Genomic DNA, 23245 nt, shown 5'->3' on the forward strand with positions numbered 1-23245 from the left:
CCACGTGTGTAGAGCTTCATGTAGCTCTGAAGCTGGCAGTGAGGTGTAGTGACCAGTCGTATTATTTCAAGTGCTGACTTCTCAGATTTGGACCATGGCAGTGTAGGTGGCCTGGCTAGAGCTAGACTTGGTCATATCTCTCTCATAGTATCCTGCATCAGCCCACCTGCTGCCTTGAGGTACCCACACCTGATCACCCTGACATGAGCAAAGAGGAGGCTGCAGAAGCACTTAGGTTTACGTCGTGGCTCCTCTCAGCCAGGCCTGCGTGGGGACTTTCAGTGTCCCATGTCCTAGGGTTCCTGGGTATTTCCTGGGACTTTTTCACAGGGAGCTCTCCCCATCACACACTCTCAGCATCCTCTTCTGACCTTTTAGTGTACAAGGAAACCACACAGGGATTGTGTTTGCACCTGCTCACTCTCTGTTGCCCTTGCTTTTCCGTGGGCTCTCTGTCCTGTCCAGCACCCATCTCCAGTACCCAGCACAGTAACTCCCAGACTGGAAGTATGCTCCAGGTATACCATGTCTGCAGTGATCAGGGAGTTCCCACCATGGGGCTGTCTCATTCAGTCTGCTTGCTCCGGGTCTAAGGTTCCCTTCCCATAGCAGACAGGAGACTCAACGGCTGTCAGCAGTTTAAGGATGCTCTTTATTGAGATCTTATAAAATTCTCCTTTCGTATTCTTTAACTAAGATGGGTACCTCACCGTTCAGGTTAAACTTAGGAGGTCCCCATTAGGAGCAGAGTTGGAAAAGAAACACAAGTCAGTGTGCAGTTAGTTGAACCTCTTCTTTCTGTGCCTTGATTTCCATAGCTGTGCTCCTCTAGCCAAGCTCTGGGTCCTCTTAGCACAGCAGAGGTGTCTTTGAAGCTGACAGCTCTACCTGTGTCCCCAGCTGTCAATTCTGTGGAGTCCTGGTCCTGCTTCCCTGTACATAGGAGTTAATTTCTTTATTGATGCTACTCAGCCCCGAGCAAGCATGTGGTGCACACGCAAGTCACAGACACCAGGTTCACAGGCTCAGTCCTGCAGCTCCTCTAGGCAGACCCCAAATTGTCTCCTCACTCTGGGGAGGAGATGGCCTTGCCCCAGCAAACACGATCTTGGAGATATGTCCTTCTGTGTTCCCAAGATGGCATCATCCCCGCTGCCTTGATGAAGGCTTCAGAATGAAACCGTACATACATATGTGTGTGTCACTCACTTATCAAATCTTGTTGCTAAGTAATTGGCAGCTGTCGGTCATTTTGACATTCTGCTGGTAACTCAGTATTATTTCATAAAATGTAAAGTGCTTGGAGCATTTTCTGGACTAGGCAATGAATACAATCAGTTTTTAAGCAGTTGCCCTAAGGCCATCTTCTTCATACACCTCATCTCACAGATTGGGTTCACAGAGCACTCTGGTGAAATTGCTTTAGATCTCTGTTTAAGATTCCCCGTAGGAAGATTTTTCGCCTGCAGAATATTTATAAAGCAAGATGGTCTGTGCCACTATGGGACAAGCTCTTTGGATAATAGTATCAGAAGCAAGTGTGCGTCAGCCCTGCATTGAAGCAGTGGCCACAGTGACCAGCTGAGGGGTTTGGAGGCTCAATGGAAGGGGTTTAAGGGAAGGCTCTGGTTTGTATTTTGAGAAACATCAGTCTGGCCACAACATGAGGACTAAACTGGAGGGTGAGACTGGAGAAAAAGGCTGGGAAAAGGTGGTTGGTGACAAGGGGAAAAGTGGTGACAGCAGGCAGTCGGCATGGACTGGAGAAGGTGGGAGAGAACCAGGAAACAGCTGCAAGAGCTTTGACACAGATGGAATTTTGAGGGACGGGAGCAGTTCCACGTGTGCTGAATCGAAGATAAGTAGGAATGGCTATTGCCTGGTGATACTGATGGGTGGGGAGCAGCTGACACGTGGTTGGAGTAGGGAAGAGGGCTGTGGGTGGTGCCTAATGAGCGAGATCCCAGAAGTCAGGCTGAAGAGCTGGAATGCAGACTGTAGGTGGTGTGGGTGCATGGGAGGAAAGCCGGTTCTCCAGGGTGTCTGGCGGGCAAGTGCAGGGCGGTGGCGTGCAGCCGTGGACCTAACTCATGCGTGTACTGCCCATGATCTTACAACGCCCATCAGCGGCCAGGGTGCCTGCCCAGCATCTTACAAGGTCAGCAGCCTCAGCCAACTGTCTCTGTGTTCCATTCACCCCATCGGGCCTTGATGAAGTGTAGGCTGGCGAGGCGGGGGCTCACCCTCCTCTGAGAGCTCCTCTAGGCCTTTCTTGCTGCACCTTGGTTGTCTCGTGACGAGCTCCTGGCTGAGGAGTCAAATGCAGGAGACGTTGGTGAAGACCCAGTTCAGGGGGGGCTGCCACCACTAATTTACCTAATTCATGGAGAGAAGGAAAAGGAAGTCCTGTATCTCCTCCAGGGAAGGGTTCCTGAATGCACTAAATAACTCAACAATCTCTAACCACATCCCCCTTTTTCATCACTTTCTTTCATTATGATTGCCCTGCCCCAACCCATTCTTCTTTGGTTACCTCTATCTACCCCCGAGTCAACAAGCCCTGCCTGATTACGCAGCAGCCGTTTCTCCTGGAGAGTATATGCCCTTCCCTACCAGAGTGGCTGTGCTCTGTGGACCAACGGCATTTGTGCTGTGGCTGGTGTTTCCACCATTCCAGTGGGTTGGCTGCAGAATTATCCTTTGTGGGTGGGAGAGAGCACCAGGCCTCAGGAATCTCCCTGCTGGTCCCAGCCTCCATCTCCTCCTCCCCAACCCTGAACCTCTCCCGCAACCTGCACCTCCCCCGAGAAGCCAGCCACAGAGGCAGAGAGCATCATGGCTCTTATCAGCCTGCCATGCACGACAGCTTTCCCTTTACTGTCCAGCAAGGTTTCCCACCTTCTCTTGCTCCTCGGCCCCTCTACTCCAGGGCCCATCTCTACCCTTCCGTCTAGGCCTGCCTCCTCACCACCCTCAAATGTTTCTTCCCAATTCCAGGCCTTTATTTGATCCTGCTGATCCTCTCCCCAAAATAGACCTCCTCTACTTACTGACAGGTTAGGCCCAGCTCTCTCCCAGTTCCTCCTCCCTACCCCTTCTAGCACCCTCAGCCCCAGGACCACCTCCTCCTCTTCGCTATCGTTCTCCATTGTAGTTTTTGCTTTTCACCTGCCTTTTGAAGCATTTAATCATACTCTGCGTTTCATTTCCACTATGCAAGGTGTATGTTTTGTATTCATAGTTAACCCCCAACTGCTTGAGGACAGAGTTGGGCATTCCTTGTTTTCTCTACCACTCCTTCCCTCATGGGGTCTGGAAGGTTCATGGTGGATGGCTCAGGTCGCTCTGCAGTGACCTGTACTGCAGTCTCACTTCCCCTCGGTCTGTGTGTTCAGAGACCCTCAGCACGTGCTACTTGGTGTCATCAGGGCTGACTGGCACGTCTGTTCCCCAATCTGGGAGGATGGGCTGTTAAGCTAATTAATACATGCAGTGTCTGGAGGCAGCCCTGCCTGAGTTGTTTTTTTCTTGCCCTTAGTGTCACTCTCATTTTCTGAACACCAGTGAAACCCTAAATCCTGCAGCAGACATGGGATTTATTTTTAGATAATTCTTTTATCCCAAGTAACAGCTTTGTCTTAGAGTCGTTGAACTGAGTTGGCTGTGACTCCTTCAAGCCTGAAGGTAAAAAGCCTGGGTTGGAAACATTCTTCCATCCCTTCTGCTAGTTTTTTATTACAACACATCACAGAGATTGCATTCAGTAATTCCTTTGCAATGCGTTTTTATTTTAAATTGGCTATTTATTGTTTCATAAGCCAGGGGTGTACCTGTTTTGTTACTATGCTGCAGAAAATCTGTTGGGCATAGAACAAAGGCTTATTCACAACTTTAAAGTAAATTTGTAGCATTATTGGTCTACTTAGTGACACAAGGAATGGTAAGACTATATAGTGCTTCTTACTGCAAGCTATAATATGTAAATACTATTTATAATATATTACATACTTATATTTATATATTACATATTTATATGTAATAAATATGTAAAGATACAACATGTAAACCACATATTGAGGCAGACAGTAACCACATTTGTGTGTGTGTGTGCACGTGTGTATATCCATGTACAGATTCATGTGTGCACAGGTTGGAGTGCAGTGGTGCGATCTCAGCTTACTGCAATCTCCATCTCCCAGGTTCAAGCAATTCTTGTGCTTCAGCCTCCCAAGTAGCTGGGATTACAGGCATGCGCTACCATGCCCAGCTAATTTTTGTATTTTTAGTAGAGATGGGGTTTTACCATGTTGGTCAGGCTGGTCTCAAACTTCTGGCTTTAAGTAATCTGCACACCTTGGCCTCCCAAAGTGCTGGGATTGCAGATGTGAGCCACCGTGCCCAGCCTTCGTGTCTCAATTTTGTATGCTTACAAAAATACCTCAGGCATATGGGAGTAATTAGAAGATTTTGATATGTATTTAGAGATTGAGACTATAGACATCTATGCTTCCAACACGTAGATGTAAGAGCTTGCTGAGGCATCAGAAGGGCCATTTTGCCCAATAGTCATTCAAAGCACTCAGCTGTTAGGTGTTAGCCCCTAGTTCCTGATCATTTGGTGTTAATGGTTTTATCCCATTAGATAGTAATCCCTAATCTGATACTTCTCTTTTTTCCCCTCTCCTGATCTTGTGCTTTCTGGAAAGAGAGAATCATAGTGAAATCGAAAGGCGCAGACGGAACAAGATGACTCAGTACATCACGGAGCTCTCCGACATGGTCCCCACATGCAGCGCACTGGCTCGGAAGCCAGACAAGCTCACCATCCTCCGCATGGCCGTCTCGCACATGAAGTCCATGAGGGGTACAGGGAACAAGTCCACCGATGGCGCGTACAAGCCTTCCTTCCTCACAGAGCAGGTACCCTGGTCATCACGTCACCATTGGAAAGGGGGGAGAATCCCAGCGTCACCAAGATGAAATAAACTACGTGGGGAACCAGGGCTCAAGGTTGAGGAAGGAATGAAGCCAAGATGTTTTGTTTCCATTTTTCTCCAAGAAGCTGTCTTCAAAAGAGGGTTTGTCTGATCTTTGGGTCTTCTGCTTTTATGTTTCCCATAACCTTAATGGGATGTCACTCAAAAAAATATATTGAGCATCTGAACATCGTGCTCAGCACACTGACACGGGAAGAAGTTAGTAAAAACGCTGTATGCTGGAATTGTGCTGATATGATCAGCCTATGAAAGTGATGGTATATGAAAAAATCTCCGCATCACTGATCATTAGAGAAGTGCAAATCAAAACCACTATGAGATACCATCTCACTCCAGTCAGAATGGCTATTACTAAAAAGTCAAAAAGTAACAGATGCTAGTGAGGTTGCAGAGAAAAGGGAACACTTATACACTGCTGGTGGGAGTGTAAACTAGCTCAACCATTGTAGAAAGCAGTGTGGAGGTTCCTCAAAGAGCTAAAAACGGAAATACCATTTGACCCAGCAACCCCATTACCGGGTTTATACCCAAGGGAATATAAATCGTTCTACATAAAGACATATGCTTACGTATGTTCATTGCAGCACTATTCACAATAGCAAAGACATGGACTCAACATAAATGTTCATCAATGACAGATTGGATAAAGATAATGTGGTACATATACACCATAGAATACTACACAGCCATATAAAAGAATGAGATCATGTCCTTTGCAGGAACATGGATGGAGCTGGAGGCCACTATCCTTAGCAAACTAATGCAGGAACAGAAAACCAAATACCACATGTTCCCACTTGTAAGTGGGGGCTGAATGATGAGAACACACGGACACAAAGAGGGGAACAACAGACATTGGAGCCTCCTAGAGGGTGGAGGTTGGGAGGAGGGAGAGGATCAGAAAAAATAACTAATGGGTACTGGGCTTAGGATCTGGGTGATGAAATAATTTGTATAACAAATTTTCGTGACATGAGTTTACTCCCTTGGCAGTACGTAACAAACCTGCATGTGTACCCCTGAACTTAAAATAAAAGTTAAAGAAAAAAGACAGTGATGGCAGCAGTAGTGATAATAGTAGCCGCGATCAGAGCACTTAGCCGGCTGGCATTTGCTGGGTGCCTGGTGTGAGTCATAGTTTTCTGTGAATTATCTCATTTACTACTTATTCTAGCCCTGTGAAGAAGCCACTGTTATTTAGCTCTGTTTTATTGATGAGGAAGCTGAGGCTTAGAGTCAGCAGATTGCTGAGGGTTAATCTGCTGCTTAGTGGAGGAGCCAAGATTGGGTCCAGTGAAGACAGGCTGGTAGGACCCCAAAGCCATATTTTTAACACCTACACTAGTCTTTGACTAGTTGGCAAGAAGAAACGCATAAAATGGCTAGTGAGGTCGTATTTTATAAGTGGCTTTACATGAGCCAGAGGCCTGTGTTCAGGGTCTTTGTATTTCCATGTGCTGGTCATAGGGCAAGTTGGCAAATACTCTAAGCTTCAGTGTGCTCATCTGTGAAATGAACATAAAGCTTTTTGCTTTCCTGTCTCCAAGAGCTTTTGCAGGATAAATGAGATGATGGCTTTGAAAGCACTTCATTATGTATAGCCGGTGGGGGGGCATTGGGTGTGGAGGTGAAATAATACAGTTGTCAGGGCATGCAGTTAGGAAATGCAAAAGTATGTAGGGTATAGGGTCCTAAAAGTAATGGAGGATTTAACAAGACACAGCGTGTGGCCAAGCTGAAATAGAGTGGAAGTGTCCTGGTATTATCAAGAGGGACTTCTCAGGACAGAGACAGTATTGGCATAGAAAGGAGCCACAAAAAATACTTAGAAAGAGGGGAGCAGAAGGGATTTCACAAAAAGGGAAGAGTGTGTACAGAACCTCACAGGCAGGAATGAAAAAGATTTTGTTGGGAGACCGAATGATTTATTCTGCTAGAGCCGAGACTCGATTTATGTCATGGAAGTTAGGTTTAAAAAGAATAAGGGACGAGGAACTAACGTTTATTACTGTCTGTTCTGTGGCAGACACTTTAGCAAGCACTTCGCCTATTTGATCCCTTTCTAAATCATCCCAGTGGTCATGGGAGCCCTCGCTTGGCAGATGTTAGGAAGGTCCAGCAGTGGTAATATGTGCCACTTGGAGGACACAAACTGTGGTGGTCAGGGCAGGAGCTTCAAGCCTCATTTCCACCTCTGTAAAAATAAATGCAGTGATAGCTCCCAGCTCGTGTGGTTGTGGTGAGGAAGGCAACAAGCATAGATTGTTTAACATGGGCCTGAGGTATAATGAAGGGTAAATAGCTGATAAGTAACAGACAGAAATTATTGAGCACTACTGGCTGCTAGAATCAGTTTTTTGTCTATATTTTTTTAATCCTCACCAAAAAACCTACAGAGTCAAGGTTTGAAATGAATCTCGTTATCTTTAAGTGACTGAGGATTATGAAAGTGGCATGAAGAGAGAAGGCAGCTGTGCAGGTCAGATGAGCCCTACCTTTGTTCCTCTCTCAGCTGCTTGGATGGTGATGATAATGGGTACATTTATGGAGCACCTACTGTGTGCCAGGCCCTTACTAAGTCCTCACACACAGCATCTCATTTAACCTTGCAAGAGCTCACTGAAAAACATTGCTGAGGGCGTGAAGTAACATGCCCAAAGTTGCACAGCTAAGTGGGAGAGCCGTAGGTGATAGTCTCCTTTTACTCCAGAATACATGCTCTTAACCGTGACTGTTTTCTTGGAGTGTAGAGGCTGGTTCTGGATCAGGGCACAGGAACTTGGTAGTGATAGATGGTCTCCCAGGGAATACACATCAGGGAGGAGGGTGGAAAAAAGAGGGTCCGTGATGCGAGCAGGGCTTCATCCCATAAGACCTCCCCACAGTCTTTGCAAACTGGACAAAAATGTGAATTCATGAGTGAAGTCATTCAGTCTCCACTTCCTCTCCTCCAGTGACAAAGAATTCTGTACTTCCCCAGACACCCTCTTCCGTTTTTAATTCTCTTAACAGCTCTTTCTGTTGGGAAGATCATCCAAAAACTGAAAATAAAAATGCTGACCGAATTCCCTGAACTAATTGAGCATCTAGGTGACGCAGAACAGCAAAAGTGCAAAGCAAGAGAAATGGGCAAAATAAACTTATCCGTAAAAAATGCTTGTACCAACTGCTTCTGCCCTGGTTTCCCAGGCAGAGGATGTTAGAATTCCTCCCCAGCCAAGGGCTTAGACACATTTACAAAGCTCCCTGGGTTCTGCTCATCAGCATATCAATGTTCCCTAGTCTCTGGGTCCTTGTACCCTGCTCAGTCACTGGGATTTGGGGCGCCAGACTCTCCACCTTTTGCCTTCACTCTGCTGGCTGTCCATGTGCTTTACAGTGGGGTTTTCACATAAGATTACATTCAAACAAAAGATTGCCAGCCAAAAGCTGTTTGCTAGCTGCTGACCTAGAAGGATACCTTTGTCCTCTGGAGCCTGAACAGTACTTGAAGTGGTTGGAAGGGTGGCCATGGATTACAGTGTCTAGGGAAGACTTAGTGCCTGGCTCCTGCAGGCACAAAGCCCATTTCATTCAGTGGCAAAGGGCTCCTTAGCTTGATGTGAGAATAGTATGGGCAACTACACTTGAGCTGCCTTCAGGCGCTGCAAAGAAAAGACATCTCATTTTAACAAAGTTAATTTTGCCCCATCCACGTCCTTCTGAGGATAATATCAAGGCTTCCTGCTGCCCCTTCCTTGATCCCAGTTTCCTCCCTGCCTTCAATGACAGTCATGACCCCAATGAATCAATGTGAGCCGAAGGTTGATGCTCCTATCCTCTTCTCACTGTAAAGTGATATGGATAATGCTGTATTCCCTGCTGCCTCCCAGAGTTACTCTGAGAGTCTTTTGAGATGATGGTGATTATTGTCAGTTCTGGAAATCCGACAGAAATGCAAATGTAAGAGGATACTCTTATAGCCAGTGCCAGCATTCAGCTCAGAAATATGGAAAGAGAAAAGGAACAAGAGGGTACTTTCAGTACGGCAAGCTGTGGGTGGGGAGACACGTGGTCTCTTTCGTTCTCCCTTCTCACCTTCCCCTTCCCCTTCCCTTCCTTCTATCTAGCACCTTTTGTGCCAAGCACTATGTGTTGGGCCCTTCTGCTCCAATGACATGACTACAGTTTCAATATGTGGCAAAGCTGTTCACGCCTCTGGCAACCCAGTACCTTCTGGTGATCACTCATTGCTCTCCCATCCCCCTAGGCTGGAAATTTTCTCTCCCCAACAAAGGACTAATGAAGATGGGCTAACCGTGTTTACAGTAGCTGTATCATAGGGATGGTGCAAGCTTTGTGCATTTTTCTAGCTTACTTTTCAGAAACAAAGTACTCATTTCCCAAACTATTTGTGTACCAGAATAAATATGCAGATAAAGGAAATTGAAGGCTGCTTTCCCAATAAGAAAGTTGAATCAGCCTGGGTCTGTCAGTGTATTGTGCCAATCATAATCTTTTCTTTATAGGAACTGAAGCATCTCATCCTTGAAGCAGCTGATGGATTTCTGTTTGTGGTGGCTGCTGAGACAGGGCGAGTGATTTATGTGTCTGACTCCGTCACCCCTGTTCTGAACCAGCCCCAGTCAGAGTGGTTTGGGAGCACACTGTATGAACAGGTGCATCCTGATGACGTGGAGAAGCTGAGAGAGCAACTGTGCACCTCAGAAAACTCAATGACAGGTCAGTGGAGCTCCCTTTATGAGGCTGTTTGACTCTAGAAGACATTCTTGGCTGGGCGTGGTGGCTCACGCCTGTAATCCCAGTACTTTGGGAGGCTGAGGCAGGTGGATCACGTGGTCAGGAGATCAAGACCATCCTGGCTAACACGGTGAAACCCCGTCTCTACAAAAAATACAAAAACAAAAAATTAGCCAGGCGTGGTGGTGGGCACCTGTGGTCCCAGCTACTCCGGAGGCTGAGGTGGGAGAATGGCATGAACCTGGGAGGCAGAGCTTGCAGTGAGCCAAGATTGTGCCACTACACTCCAGCCTGGGTGATAGAGTGAGACTCTGTCTCAAAAAAAAACAAAAAACAAAAAACAAAAAAATTATTTTAGTAAACAGGCCAGGAAACTGGAGGCCATAAAAAGCTGCCTAAAGGTGAGGGAATATATGTGAGTTGGCCTGTGTGATAGCTTCATTCATTCGATAACATTTAAAAATCCATTTTTACTACATCACATTTTTCTGTATTTTACCTGCAATTAGTATACATTACCACTAGAGGTTGTCGTTGATATATTAGCCAGATCCATATGCCCTGTTTGAAGTTTATCCAATAAGCATGTGATTTTCTGTGATCCTGACCATAAACATTCATTACCCAGGCCTTAGTTACCTGAAATCTAGTTCCTTATTGAAATGTTTAAATATAGTCAATTCTACTCATACATGTTTCTAAAAATCACTGCAGTATACACAATCATGCAATTCAAAACTATAGGGCTTATCGAGAAAAAGTGGTTTAGAAGAACAACACTCAATAATTTGTCAGATAAAAGCAAAAATAAAAACCTATTATAAATGGTAGCACAGCTTTAACATTAAGTGGTTAAGAAATGTATACATCTTACCACACATATGGCAGTTGAGTTTGAAAATGACCTAAAGTTTGCTTACAGAGGTGGTCTCAGAAGGTGTGGTCATTTGTATGTTATTGCGAAATGGTAGGAGGACAGTCATGTGAAATCAGACGGAGAGTTTTAACTCCAAATGTGGATGAGTGTGGCTAATAACACACCGTGGGCCGAGAGAGCTGACTGATGTCTGAGGTATGTGAATTTTGTGTATTTCCGTGTGGCCCGGTTCAGCTAGGCACAACCTTTCTATGTTCATCTAGTTTTTCTTACAGATAAGCAAACACAACATTCACATTATGCTCAGATTATTCCTTAATATGTCAATCACATTGGAACAAATTTGCATTGTTGAAACAAGAGTTATAGAAGCATTATACCAAAATATTTGCATTCTGCTCTATGACAGATATATTTGTGTTGTCATTCTCCCTGACCATATTGTGAGCTGTTGTATTCCCACTTGCTTTTGTGTCTGCCCACAGTGCTAAACTCAGTGCTTTGCCCATAGTAGGCCTTCAGCAGAAGCCTGATAAATTAGTGAGTGTGTTGTTTATTGTGGTCAGCCTAGGATGCCATAGCAAAATACCACAGAATGGGTTACTTAAATAACAGAAATGTATTTTCTCATAGTTCTGGAGGCTGGGCATTCAATGTCCTAATCCATTTGGGCTGCTATAACAAAATACAATAAACCAAATAGCTTTTATGTAACAGAAATTCATTTCTCACTGATATGGTTTAGATCTGTGTCCTCACCCAAATGTCATGTTCAATTGTAATTCCCAATGTTGGGGGCAGGCCCTGATGGGAGGTGATTGGATCATGGGGGTGGGTTCGCCTGAATGGTTTAGTACCATCCTCTTGGTCCTGCCCTCATGATAGTGAGTGAGTTCTCACAAGATCTGGTTGTGTGTAGTACCTTCCCACTCTCTCTCTTAAGAGTTCCTGCTTCTGTCATGTAAGACACCTGCTTCCCTTCACCTTCCGCCATGATTGTAAGTTTCCTGAGGCCTCCTCAGAGGCCAAGCAGATATCAGCATCATGCTTTTTGTACAGCCTGCAGAATGGTGAGCCAATTAAACCTCTTTTCTTTGTAAATTACCCAGTCTCAGGTATTTGTTTATACAATGGGAGAACAGACTAATACAGTCAGAGTTCTAGAGGCTGGGAAGTCCAAGATCAAGGCACCTTGATGTCTGGCAAGGGCCTACTTTCTAGATGTTGCCTTCTAGCTGTGTCCTCACATGGTGGAAGGGACTAGCTATCTATCTGGGATCTGTTTTATAACAGTACCTAATCACCTCCTAAAGGCCCCATGTCCTAATATCATCATCTGGGAGATCAGAATTTCAGCGTACGAATTTGGGGAGAGCGTAAGCATTTAGTCCATTGCATTCAAGATCAGTAGATCATCAGGTTTGTTGTCCCCTAAGGCCCTTCTCCTGGATTTGGAGATGGCCACCTTCTTGCATTCTCACAAGAATTATAACCAGCCTAAGTGTAGGTCTCTCCTCTGTGTGCACGAATCTTTTGTGTCTCTGCCTCTTCTTATGAGGACACCAGTCACTAAATTAGGACTCACCCATATGATCTCATTTAAGCTTAACAATCTCTTTAAAAGTTCTATCTCCCAAATACAGTCACATTCTGGGGTACTGGGGATTAAGACTTTAACATACTAATTTTAGTGGGGAACACAATTCCACCTATAATAACACTTATGATAAGACTGAGTTTGATGTTGCTAAAAGTGAGAAGTCTACAGCTGTTTCGGAAGGATATTAGTAATTTTCTCAGTGCTGGTGATCAAAGATGTAAAAAAGGAGGAAGAGGATAGAGAATTAAGGTGTAAGGACAGTGTCTTTTTCTCCTGGCAGTAAGCTTTGATGTTCTTGTAAAACAGCGATGCTGAAATAGGCTCAGAAAGACTCTTTCTGCTACCCCATTCTCCTGCCTGAATTAGCAAACTCCATATAGAAATCCTAAGGGACACACCTTATAAAGTTAAATATTTGGGAGGAATGTAAAAGCGGAAAACCAACCAACCAGGAAATGTTGGTTTGACAGCTGAAATCACCTTCTCTGGAAAGTGCTGTCTTTCCCAGACTTCTATATGTGACCACAGGATGTGGCTTTTGGAAACCCAGTCTGGAGACCCAGCTGGGGAAGCTGCCAGGGAAGCGATGGTCAAGGCAGGTCAGGCTCTGGCAAAGGGTGTAGCCAGCTGGTTCATCATAGTTGGGTGGACATTTCTGTCCATGTGAAGTCTGAATGTGTCTGGGAGAGTTTAAACAGGCGATGTGAACCACATCTGGACAGAAATGTCCTCGGAGTGGACACTGGACTGTGGCCAAGGCAGCCAGAACCAGTACAGTGGAGGGTGTCCTCCAAGATGCCAGAGAAGGCCCTGTGAAAGGTGAAGAGCCAGGTCTCTGAGTTTGCCTGTGGGCCAAGCCCGTCTTGTCAGGAACAAGATGAGGCTGGAGAAGTGGGTTCTTATTCTTAGGGTGGAAGAGAGGACAGGGTCTCTTTTGCAGTCATAGGGTGTGATGCGACTTTCCTAGAACATGCAACAAGCTCTTATTGATTCCATGGGGGAGAGCTTGGAAGAGCTCTCTGAAACTGGGCTGCTACTCAGACGGGCCTTAGGGTTTTCCTGGTGCTCAGGACAGGACTGGAGTGGGTTTCATATGTAACCAGCCCAAGCATAATTTTAAAATTGTATTAAAAGGCCTCAGGTGTGGCTTAATGCCTTCAATTATTGGACTAGAGTCTCTCAAACCCTCCTGTCCCTGGACTCATGTGGTTTTAGGCCTGGAAAGAGGTGACATGGTCCACTTTGGGAGAGTCAGGGTGGAAGGGTGTTGAGGCGAGGCAGGGAGCCAGGCAAGGCCTGCTGGAGTGGAGGTGGCTTAACTAGGGCAGCCTGACCTCCTTTCCCAGTGGAGTTTCCCTCCTCTGAGCCTCTCTCAGTGGTGATTCAATGTCTCATTCGTTGGACCTGCAGGGTCACCTGTACTGAATGTGTGGAGGTTTGCGTGTGCACAGGGGAGGGGACAAGAAACCTGACTTCACTGGGGCCTGCAGACTCCCATGTTGGCTCAGGGACCCCAGAAAATCAATATGCTGTCAAAGAGTTGCAGCATCTGGGGTGAGGGTGATGGTGGAGTTCTTTGTTGAATTAAAATTTTTCCTAGCTGGAGAGGTGGTGACAAAGAGTGGGTGAAAGGTTATATACAGTCTCCTTAGAAACATCATGGAGTGATGTGACTTGTCATGATCTGACTTGTCTGCGAATAAAACTGGAATTTATCCACATGGAGAGAGAATGGGTGAAGCCTTACCATACAACAATGACACTGCTAGTGGAAAAGTGCTGGAAAGGGAGTTGGGAGCTCCCTGCTTTTGTTCTGGTTTTCACTTTGTGATCTTGGCAAGTTCCTTTCTTCTCTAACCCTCATTCTCCTCATCTTGACCCAGGAAGTTTCTAAGGCTCCTTCCAGCTCTGATTCTACTCTTTTGTTCAAGGCCTCATCCACCAATGTATGAAATGGAGGCAGATTGGAGGAGGGGGACTGGTGAAAAACCCAAGAGGACCTATTCTGAAGGCTCAGCAGAAACAGGGTGCCTTCCTCCAGTGGTTGCCGCAAACATCCTGGGCCCGGCTCTCTTGGCTCATTTTGGTCTACCTGCCCTGCTGTTGGCTGATCCTGATGGCCAGGGAGACTCTGAGCTAAGATGTGAGGTCCATCTACCTCACCACCCAAGGCACTTGGATTCAGAAAGAGAAGATTCCCTCTTGGAGGAAATCAGGTGCTGTCTGTCACTAAAAGAAAGAAGAGACAGTGGGCAGGCAGGCACTGGCTGGCTCAGGAGAGCTGGCCTCGGTGGTATTGGAGGAGCTCCTTATGGGGAAGGACGAGTGTTCTGCAGAATGAAAGTGCCTTTTCCTCTCACCAGGAATGCTGGGATGTTTGGGTTACAGGATTCTGAGCAGAAGATGGAGCATGGAGGTGCCAGGATCAGATGGGAGTGGTGTCAGGGAGGGGCCACAGAATTAATGATCCTGGATATCTCAGTGGCCTAAGCCCCAGCTCTCTGCAGGGAAGGAGAGGAGCTGAGGAGAGGCCGAGGGCATTCCAGGTGATAGCAGAGCCTGTGACTGTAACTGGATATGCCCAAGAGGTGGGGTTCAGAGAGCAAGCAGGGAGCAGCAGAAGCAGCTCAGCAGGGGCCGCCCAAGGGAGCATGGAGTGAGCAGATTCTTTGTGCCTTCCGGTGGCCTTTCCCAGGTTCCCTCCTGTGGCTGTTGAACTCTGGAGAACCTTGATCCTGGTGAGCAGAACTGGAGGCGCCTTGTGGGTGACCTCAAGCACTGCCCTGGGTGGGGACCGCCTGGCTGTCCTGGCTGGAAAGCGGATGTGCACAAGCATAACCCACGGACTCTTCAAGACAAGGTCGATTTGGCCTCTTTCCCCCGCATCACACTTCCATGGCTCTGTTTCTGCTGGACTCTTCCTGCATTCAGAGAATTGGGTCAGCATTTTGGTTCAGTGTAGAAAATAGCTTCAAAATAGAGCTGTCCAACAGCAGAAGAGGGTGCAAGCAAAGGCCAAATTCCTCCCTCCCTCCCTTCCTCTCCCCATCCTTCCTGCCTGCCTGCCTGCCTTCCTTCTTTGCTTCCTTTCTTCTCTCTCTCTCCCCTCCTTCCTCCTTCCCTCTTTCTTTCTTTCTCCGACCACTACTTAGTTTATTCATTTATTCATCCATTCAACAAATGCCTGCCTTGCATGGCTGTAGAAAGGTTATGTGGGATGCAGCTTACCTTGTGATCAGCCTCTCCTTCCCCTATCTCCTATATGCAGGAATCCCCAGCTGTTGTTGAATGAATGGACCCCCATTTGCCAACTATTCCATCCGGAATTCTTTGTGATAATTTGTAGAGAGCCTGAGCCAGGTTGGTCCCCAAGGGATCTGGCTGGAAAGTTCCTGTGCATGATTCACATGTCCCAATCAGCTGTGATTAAGCTTTCCTATCTCCCTGAGAGCTTCATGGAAATCCGGAGATATTTTCAGCCTTGGATCACAGGATTTGGCTAGGCTGTGGTCTGGGCACAGATAGCAGCTCACGAGAACAGCTCACCGGGGAGCCATTTTCAGCCAGCTCTGCAGCTCTGCTCATATACCTTTCATCAGGCTGCATTTCCATGAGAGTTTAAAGATGGTGCATTCACTGAAGAGTCTCCCTGCCTGGGAGAGAGGACGTCTGTGGGACACTCAGTGCATGTTGCATTTATTCTTCTCATTAAACCATCACAGCTGGGTGGGTGGCTCACACCTGTACTCCCAGCACTTTGGGAGGCTAAGGCAGGAGGACTGCTTGTGTCCAGGATTTTGAGACCAGCCTGAGTAACATAGCAAGACCTTACCTCTACAAAAAAAATTAAAAAAATTAGCTGGGTGTGGAGTCATGCACCTGTAGCTGCAGCTACTCAGGAGGCTGAAGTGGGAGGATCGCTTGAGCCCAAGAGGTCCAGGTTGCAGTGAGCCATGATTGTGCCTCTACACTCAAGCCTGGGTGACAGAGCGAGACCCTGTCTCAAATAAACAAATAAATAAATACCATAACAGTGAAATATTAATAGCTGTAATGAATTCTTTTACTTTTTTAGATATAGGGTCTCACTACATTGCCTAGGTTGTTCTCAAACTTCTGGCCTCAAGCAGTCCTTCAGCCTCATCCTCCCATGTAGCTGGGACTACAGGTGTACACCATCATGCCTGGCTCATTTTTAAATTTTTTTTGTAGAGACAAGGTCTTGCTCTGTCACCCAGGCTCAAGTGCAGTAGCACAGTCATAGCTTGCTGCAGCCTCTCTTGAGCCTAGGAGGGTCCCAAGCATTTCTCCCACCTCAGCTTCCCAAGTAGGTGAGACTACAGGTGGGTGTCACTGCACTCAGCTAATTTTTTAATTTTTTTGTAGAGATGAGGTCTTGCCATCTTGCCTAGGCTGGTCTCACACTCCTGGACTTAAACAGTCCTCCCATCTCAGCCTCCCAAAGTGCCAGGATTATAGGCATGAGCCACCACAGCGGGCCATCTTGCATGTTTCTAGCACGTTTACCTATTTCAGTGGATATCAACCCTAGCTGCACATTAGCATCAATCACCTGGGGAGATTTGATAAATACACTTGCCCAGGATTGGGGAAGGGAGCTGGGCACTGGTGTTTTGTTAAACCTTCCCAGGTGATTTTGATGCACGGGAAGGGTTGAGAACCATTTGTTGTCTGGGGCTCATCAAGGTCCTATGCATGGGGATTATTGGCCCCATTTCACAGGTCAGGAGCATGAGGCTTGAAGTTACTGAGAAGTTCTCAGGGTCACACACCTGAGGCCAAACAGCTGCTACAAAGTAGAGCTCGTAGTCAATGCCAAAGAAGCTTATTGCCTTTGGGGCATCTAGAGACAAAAAAGCCTTGGCGTGACCCAATATCCCTGGGGCACCAGGAGCCAGAACAGCGTTTAGTGGGGTTTGGGCATATGAGTGGTGAATGGCATCAAAGCTCTGAGACTGAGGCTCAGATGCAGGGGTCTCTAGGATCCTGTGTAGTCTAGTGGAGCACTTCTCAAATTGTGGTCCTTAGGCCAGATGCATGAGCATCACTTGTGAACTTGTTAGAAATGCAGATTCTTCCCCACTGAATCAGAAGCTCTGGAGGCCCAGAGATCTGTATTTTCACCTACCTTTCAAGTCATCGTGATGCATGTTAAAGTTTGAGAACAACTGACTTGGTGAAGCCATCCCGGGACTTCATATCAAGTTATCTGGATTGAGTGCACTGTTATTCTTGGCTTTGCCAAGCTCTTTGATCTCTGAGTTTAGCTTTACTCCTCAGAAAGTTGGGGAATCTATGACTTTGTGAAATGTCTTATTAATTATAGAACTCCATGCACATGTTTATTTGAGTTTACTTGGGAGGTAAACCCTGGTAAAATCTGTTAAGTGTGTTTCATGGGTACACTGCACTTGCATCCATGAAGTGCAGGGAGCTTCTTAGAGATGCAGAATTGCAGCTCCCATCCCAGGCCTACTGAATCAGGATGTACATTTTAATAGGATTCCCCAGGAACTTATATACTTCGATGCACATTTTAGTTTGAGAACTGCTGAACTAAAGAATTTAGCAAATAGTGATTGTGCTGGGGGCTGCTTGCAGCAGCCTGGGTCGAGGGCATCCTTTGGCATCTGGGACTGGCATGAAGTGATGGGATCTGCCTCAGTGACTCAACTGCCCAACTTGTGTTTGTACAGCTCTCAGGCGACCAGGCCTTGGTGGGGAGCAGCTAGAAGTGTAGCTCTGGGGGTTTGCTGTCCCCTCTATGCTTGCTATCTAGGGCAGAGGCTGACTAGGCAGGGGAAATGTGTATGGCAGCAGAGCAGCCTGTGTAGCAGCCTTAGGAACCTCGCCGCACAAGCCCATACATCCCCTGCTCTCCACCAGGGTCCGCACCAAGTTTGCAGGTTCAGCAGGCAGCATCCTCCACTGTGGAACAGGAGAGCGAGGAGCTGGTAGCGTGCTCATCCTGTCACCCTGGGAGGACCCAGACTAGAGCAGGAAGAAAGCCAGTTATACATGATGCTGCAAGAGACAGCGTGCACCTCCTGGAACGTGTGTGCCTGGGAAAATAGCTGCCAGTTGTCAACATGCAGCCTCAGCCTACCCAAGGCAGCTGGGCCTTCTTCCTGACACTTTGCAAAAGAGGGCAAGGACAGACTGTTGAGTTCAGCCATGTGGTTGAGTCCTTCAGTGGAAGAATGTCAGGCAGATAATTGATCCCACAGGGGTCCTGTGAATTATGCAGTCCACCCCTGGGGTATCAGTTCTGGAAAAAGATGGTCCATTTCCAAGTGTCAGTCATGAAGGTAACTTCATAAAAACTGTACTTTCAAATATATAGCTTATTTTATTTGGAATGCCCAAACTTAGTCTTTGGACTAATGCCAGAATCTTAATCCTGAACACATTCAGCAGTCCATTTCTTGCTATATTAGGTAACATATATAAATGTGGCAAAAAAAAAAAAAACAACTTGATTTGATCTCGACTCAACTATTAACACTGTTATTGAGTTTCTGTTGTTCGAAATAGAAATAAAGCATTTTTATGGCAAGAAAAGCATGTTTATTTGACTTAGTCCCCTTGGAAATTGCCCAGTTGTGTAAGTAAACACTTAAAAACAAAGCATTTAGGGGTAAGTTGCCAGAGGTGCTTGATAAATGCACGTGAGAATGAAATCTGAGAATTGCTGGCTGGTTGTTTTTTGTATCTTCACAGTGACTTTCCCACTAGAAACCTCAGCCTCCTTAGATCTGTTATCCCAGATGTTTCTTTGGAGCCAGTTCAGTTCTTTCTCGTTGTTAAATATTTATATAACCTGCCTGTTTTGCTTCGCTACATGCATAGTATGGCTGATGCTGCTGAACTGTTTGTGTTTTTTTCTCATATTTTATGTTGAAAGATATTCCATGAATCTGGACAGATTTCCAGCCCAGGCTGTTGGGTTCATTATCACTCTTGTGTCACAGCAGATAAAGGAGTCAGAGTGGTGCTTTTGCACACGTTGCTGACTCTGGCTGGAAGGCTGGCCTCCCTGCACACAGTGAGCTCCACCATCCGTGTGTGCTAAGGAGTGGTGGTGGGGATGGGGGGCGGTGCATAGGGGTGTAGGGAGGCAGCGGGGGAGTGGAAGAATCCCTGTACTTGGAGTCAGATGAACCTGGTGACAGTTACAGTCCATGGCCTTTACCTTGGGTGAATGACTTAACCTCCCTGAGCCTCAGTTTTCTCGCTTGTAAATGCAAACAATAATGCATCTCCTACAAAACTGCTTTGAAGCAGGCATTCAATGACATATGGGATAGTATTAATGATAGTGTTTGGGAATTGTAGAGAGTTCATTCATTTGTTTTAATAACTGCAAATTCCATTTAAACACTACTATAGATCAGTGGTTTCCCAAACTTTCCATCTTGCCCTGCTTTATTTGTCTTCTTAGCTCTCTAAAATGTGTCTTAGGATTTTGGTACTGTTGACAAGGGAAGATGGGTAGGCCCTGATCTTTGTTAGTTTTGCCCCTTTACAAAAGTGTGACATGTGCTTGAGAATCCCCATTGCAGGCTCAGGTAGAGGAGAGGGAAGAAAAGAGGCACTTACTTTTTTCTTTCTCTTTGTTCTATTCATTCATCCATTCATCCAGCATGTATTTAGTGAGTACTAACTAACTTGGTGCAAGACACTGTACTAAGTGCTGGGGATCTAGTGATGAATAAAACCCATGTGGCCTGGCTCTTGTGGAGTTTACAGTTCAGTGGGGAAAAGAGACACCAAAGAGTTAATCACATCTAACACACTGTGATAGGTGTTGTGGAGGAAAAGGCCAGGAGGGCAACAAGAACAAACAACACAGAATGGGACATGTCTGGGCAGGTTGGAGAATGCCCCTGTGAGTGACTGATGCCTGGTGAGATCTAATAAGGAAGCAGAAGGCAGCCAGGTGAGGAGATGGTGAAGCATGGGGAGAGGGGATGCTGACTCCAAGACCAATTGCAGGCCACTGAGGATTTTAACCAGTGGAGGCCCATGAACCATGTTAGATGTGAGATGGTCACTCTGGTGACAGAGTGGAGAACATGTCATAGGACGACCAGACAGGTTTGGGGTATTCAAGGTTAGGAGGATGCTAGAGTTATCTACGCGAGGGTTGATGCAGGCTTGGGTTGGGGAGGAGTATAGTTTCCTCTGGCTGCCATAGTACATTACTAGAAACTGGGCAGCTTAAAACAATGGGAATGTGTTATCTTGCCATTCTGGAGGTCAGAAGTCCAAAATCAAGGTGTCAGCAGCCAGGTCAGTTCTTTCTGGAGGCTGTGAGGAAGAATCTGTTCCATGGCTGTCTCCTAGCTCTGGTGGTAGCTGACAGTCCTTGCCATTCCTTGTAGACACATCGGTCCAATCTCTGTCTCCATCATAAGGTGGCATTTTCCCTTTGTGTCTCTGGGTCCAAATTTCCCTCTTCTTCTAAGAATACCAGTCTGTTGGATTAGGGCCCACCTTAATCTGGTATGACCTCATTTTAACTTGATTCTATCTACAAAGACTTTCTTTCCAAATAAGGTCACATATGCAAGTTCTGAGTGGACATGAATTTTGGGCAGGGGGTGGTTGGAGACACTGTAAAACCCAGTATAGATTGTAACAGTGGAGATGGAGGGAAGTGGTTAACTTCACCAGATATGTAGGCAGTGAAACCAACAAGGGGAGTTGATCCACTCACTCTAGTCCTTTACCCAAATAGTGTTTTAAAAAAGCTGATATCCAGGGTCATTGGTGGCCTCGTTGGTGCCTCTTCTCATCGTCAGATCTCTTCTACTAGAAGCGAGTTTAACCGCGGGGAGGACAGGAGGCACCTCCTCAGCATCCCTGACTTGTCGTGTTGAGTCAAGCCACAAAATCCACTGCTTCCTTTGATGTTTATGCGTTCACTGATGGATCCCTTTGGACCCACAAGCCTATTTTTGTAGATCAACTTGGGTGCAATGCAGAATGTGCTCATTGTGCCCTGCTGGGGGATAGGAATACTCACTGGTGTTAATTTTTTATAATGCTAATCACCTATGCAGTGAGTCAGCAGAGGTACAGCCCTAGGAATGGTCTTCTAGGCTGTGGGTGGTGTGGGATTTGATTTGCCCCACCATGTAGGCATGGAGCCCATTCAGATGTGAATGTGGTTACAGGTTGAGCCTTGCTGTATCGATTCCTCTGCTTCGCTTTCCTGCTCTATTCTTCTTCGTTTCCTTCCAGATGGGGCTACTGATGCTCACCACTCATCCATCTGGAGTAGGCTGAAGCTACCCTAGGTGGGACAGAGCAGCACTTCCCCCTCTTCCTCTCCACACCTCCCTGATATGGCAGGGCTTGGAATTCAGTCGCCGTGCAGACCCAGGAAGGCAGTTGAATTCCTCCAGGCTGCCCCTTGCTGTACTTCTCCCTGCTTCTCATACCACCCAGCCCTGAGCCTGGGCTTCCATCTCTCTTCGCCTGCCTTTGTCCTGACCTGATTCATCCTCTCATGCCTGAGTCCTGCCCACCTCCCCGTGCCTTGGGTCAGACCTGCCCCTTCATGTTGTCCATGCGCACAGCAGCAGAGCTGGGCACAATCCAGAGCCGAGGTCAGGGCTGTTTTTGCTGAGAGCAGTGGCAGGTCGCCACACTGAGGGTGGGTTCAGATGGGGTGCGTGGAGGGGTCAAGGCCAGGAACTGATGCAGGAGAGGGTGCAGGGAGATGGGCCAGAATGTCTGAGTGGGGAACAAGCCATGCACATCCAGGAGTTGAGAAGTTTGGCCCCCAGCTCAGGACATAGTCTGTGACTGACACCTGGCCCGCTCAGGCCTGGCTCTGACAGCCTGCAAGGTATGGACTCAGTTTCCAGATGTTGGACTTAAATAGCTGGTACTTGACCATTGTGCCTACATTTCCAGAGGCTTCCTTTATAATCGGACCCTGAAACCAGACCAGGGCACCTGCCCCTCACCAGTCTCCTTCGTCTTCTGGACCTTGTCTTCTAGGTATGCAGACCTCTCATGCTTTGTTCATGGCAACAACTTCTTAGGGAAGGGATCTAAAACAGAAGCCTACCTGGGCATTGCAAGACTGGAAGAGGAGACTTGCCCAGTAATGTCACTGAATGACTGGATTTTCCATGCATGGTAAATATTTCTTTGTAAGAGAAATAACTGAGAGGACACAGCCTCCCCAGCACAGGGCTTACAGGGAATCAGGGAGGCTGCCAGGGATACAAGTAGAACAGCCCTCACTGTGAACCTTATGTGCATTTTATGTACACATCCAACTAGGTTCTCCCTTTTGGCATTAGAGAACAAGCCGCTTCCCTCTAAACAAGATTCTGTAGTAGAGGGAGCTCTCCAGCCTCTGCCTGAGCTGGGCTGTTGGGAATCAGGAAGTTGGGTTTGAGAAGCAGGGAGAGGTGGTCTGCAGGATCCAGGCCTTTTCCAACTCCCAATAACAGTGCATCTCTGTCCTGGATAAAGAGGGAGTAGGCGGTGAAAGTTCTCTTCAGTGGCTCAACATACATATTTTCTATCCCACCAAAAATGTATGTGAATCGACTTGAGAATGCTAAATCTTGCTTTAAATTCATGCAGAGATTTAACCATGTAACACTGGTGTGCTTCTTTATAATGCTAAAAGTCACCTCCTAAAGTTCCTACATTCTCATTTTCGTATTATGGCTTTTCTTGAAACAAGGCATACCCAAGTGACGCCTGAAGAACATTTATTACAGCTTTGTACATAAGTTTTTAAAATTCCCAGCTCTTAAAACAGTGGTTCTCAATCTCATTGTGCATCAGAATTCTGTTGATTCTTTTAAAAATTCAGATGCCAGGACTCCACTCCATTTCTGTGAACTCGACTGTACCATAGTGAAGTTCAGACATCTGTCTTTCAAAAGCTACCCTGATGATTCCAGTGTGGACCAACTACTGCTCCCCAATGCGACCCCTGCCAACAAACCCCATGCATAAATAAAATAAAATAATACAACC

General features: G+C 46.6%; 1 protein-coding gene across 6 annotated transcripts in view; it reads left to right on the forward strand.

Annotated features, from left to right (window-relative positions):
* The window catches only part of ARNT2 (aryl hydrocarbon receptor nuclear translocator 2), a 196941-nt gene that overhangs the window by 61116 nt on the left and 112580 nt on the right, over positions 1-23245 (forward strand). For all 6 annotated transcript variants that reach the window (XM_016927276.4, XM_016927280.4, XM_016927281.4 and 3 more), the window contains exons 4-5: positions 4707-4920; positions 9506-9719. In XM_016927276.4, the coding sequence (XP_016782765.1) occupies positions 4707-4920; positions 9506-9719 (428 nt within the window). The remainder of the gene's footprint in view (positions 1-4706; positions 4921-9505; positions 9720-23245) is intronic.

Source organism: Pan troglodytes, chromosome 16 (genome assembly GCF_028858775.2).
Source record: "Pan troglodytes isolate AG18354 chromosome 16, NHGRI_mPanTro3-v2.0_pri, whole genome shotgun sequence".
Taxonomy (NCBI): Eukaryota; Metazoa; Chordata; class Mammalia; order Primates; family Hominidae; genus Pan; species Pan troglodytes.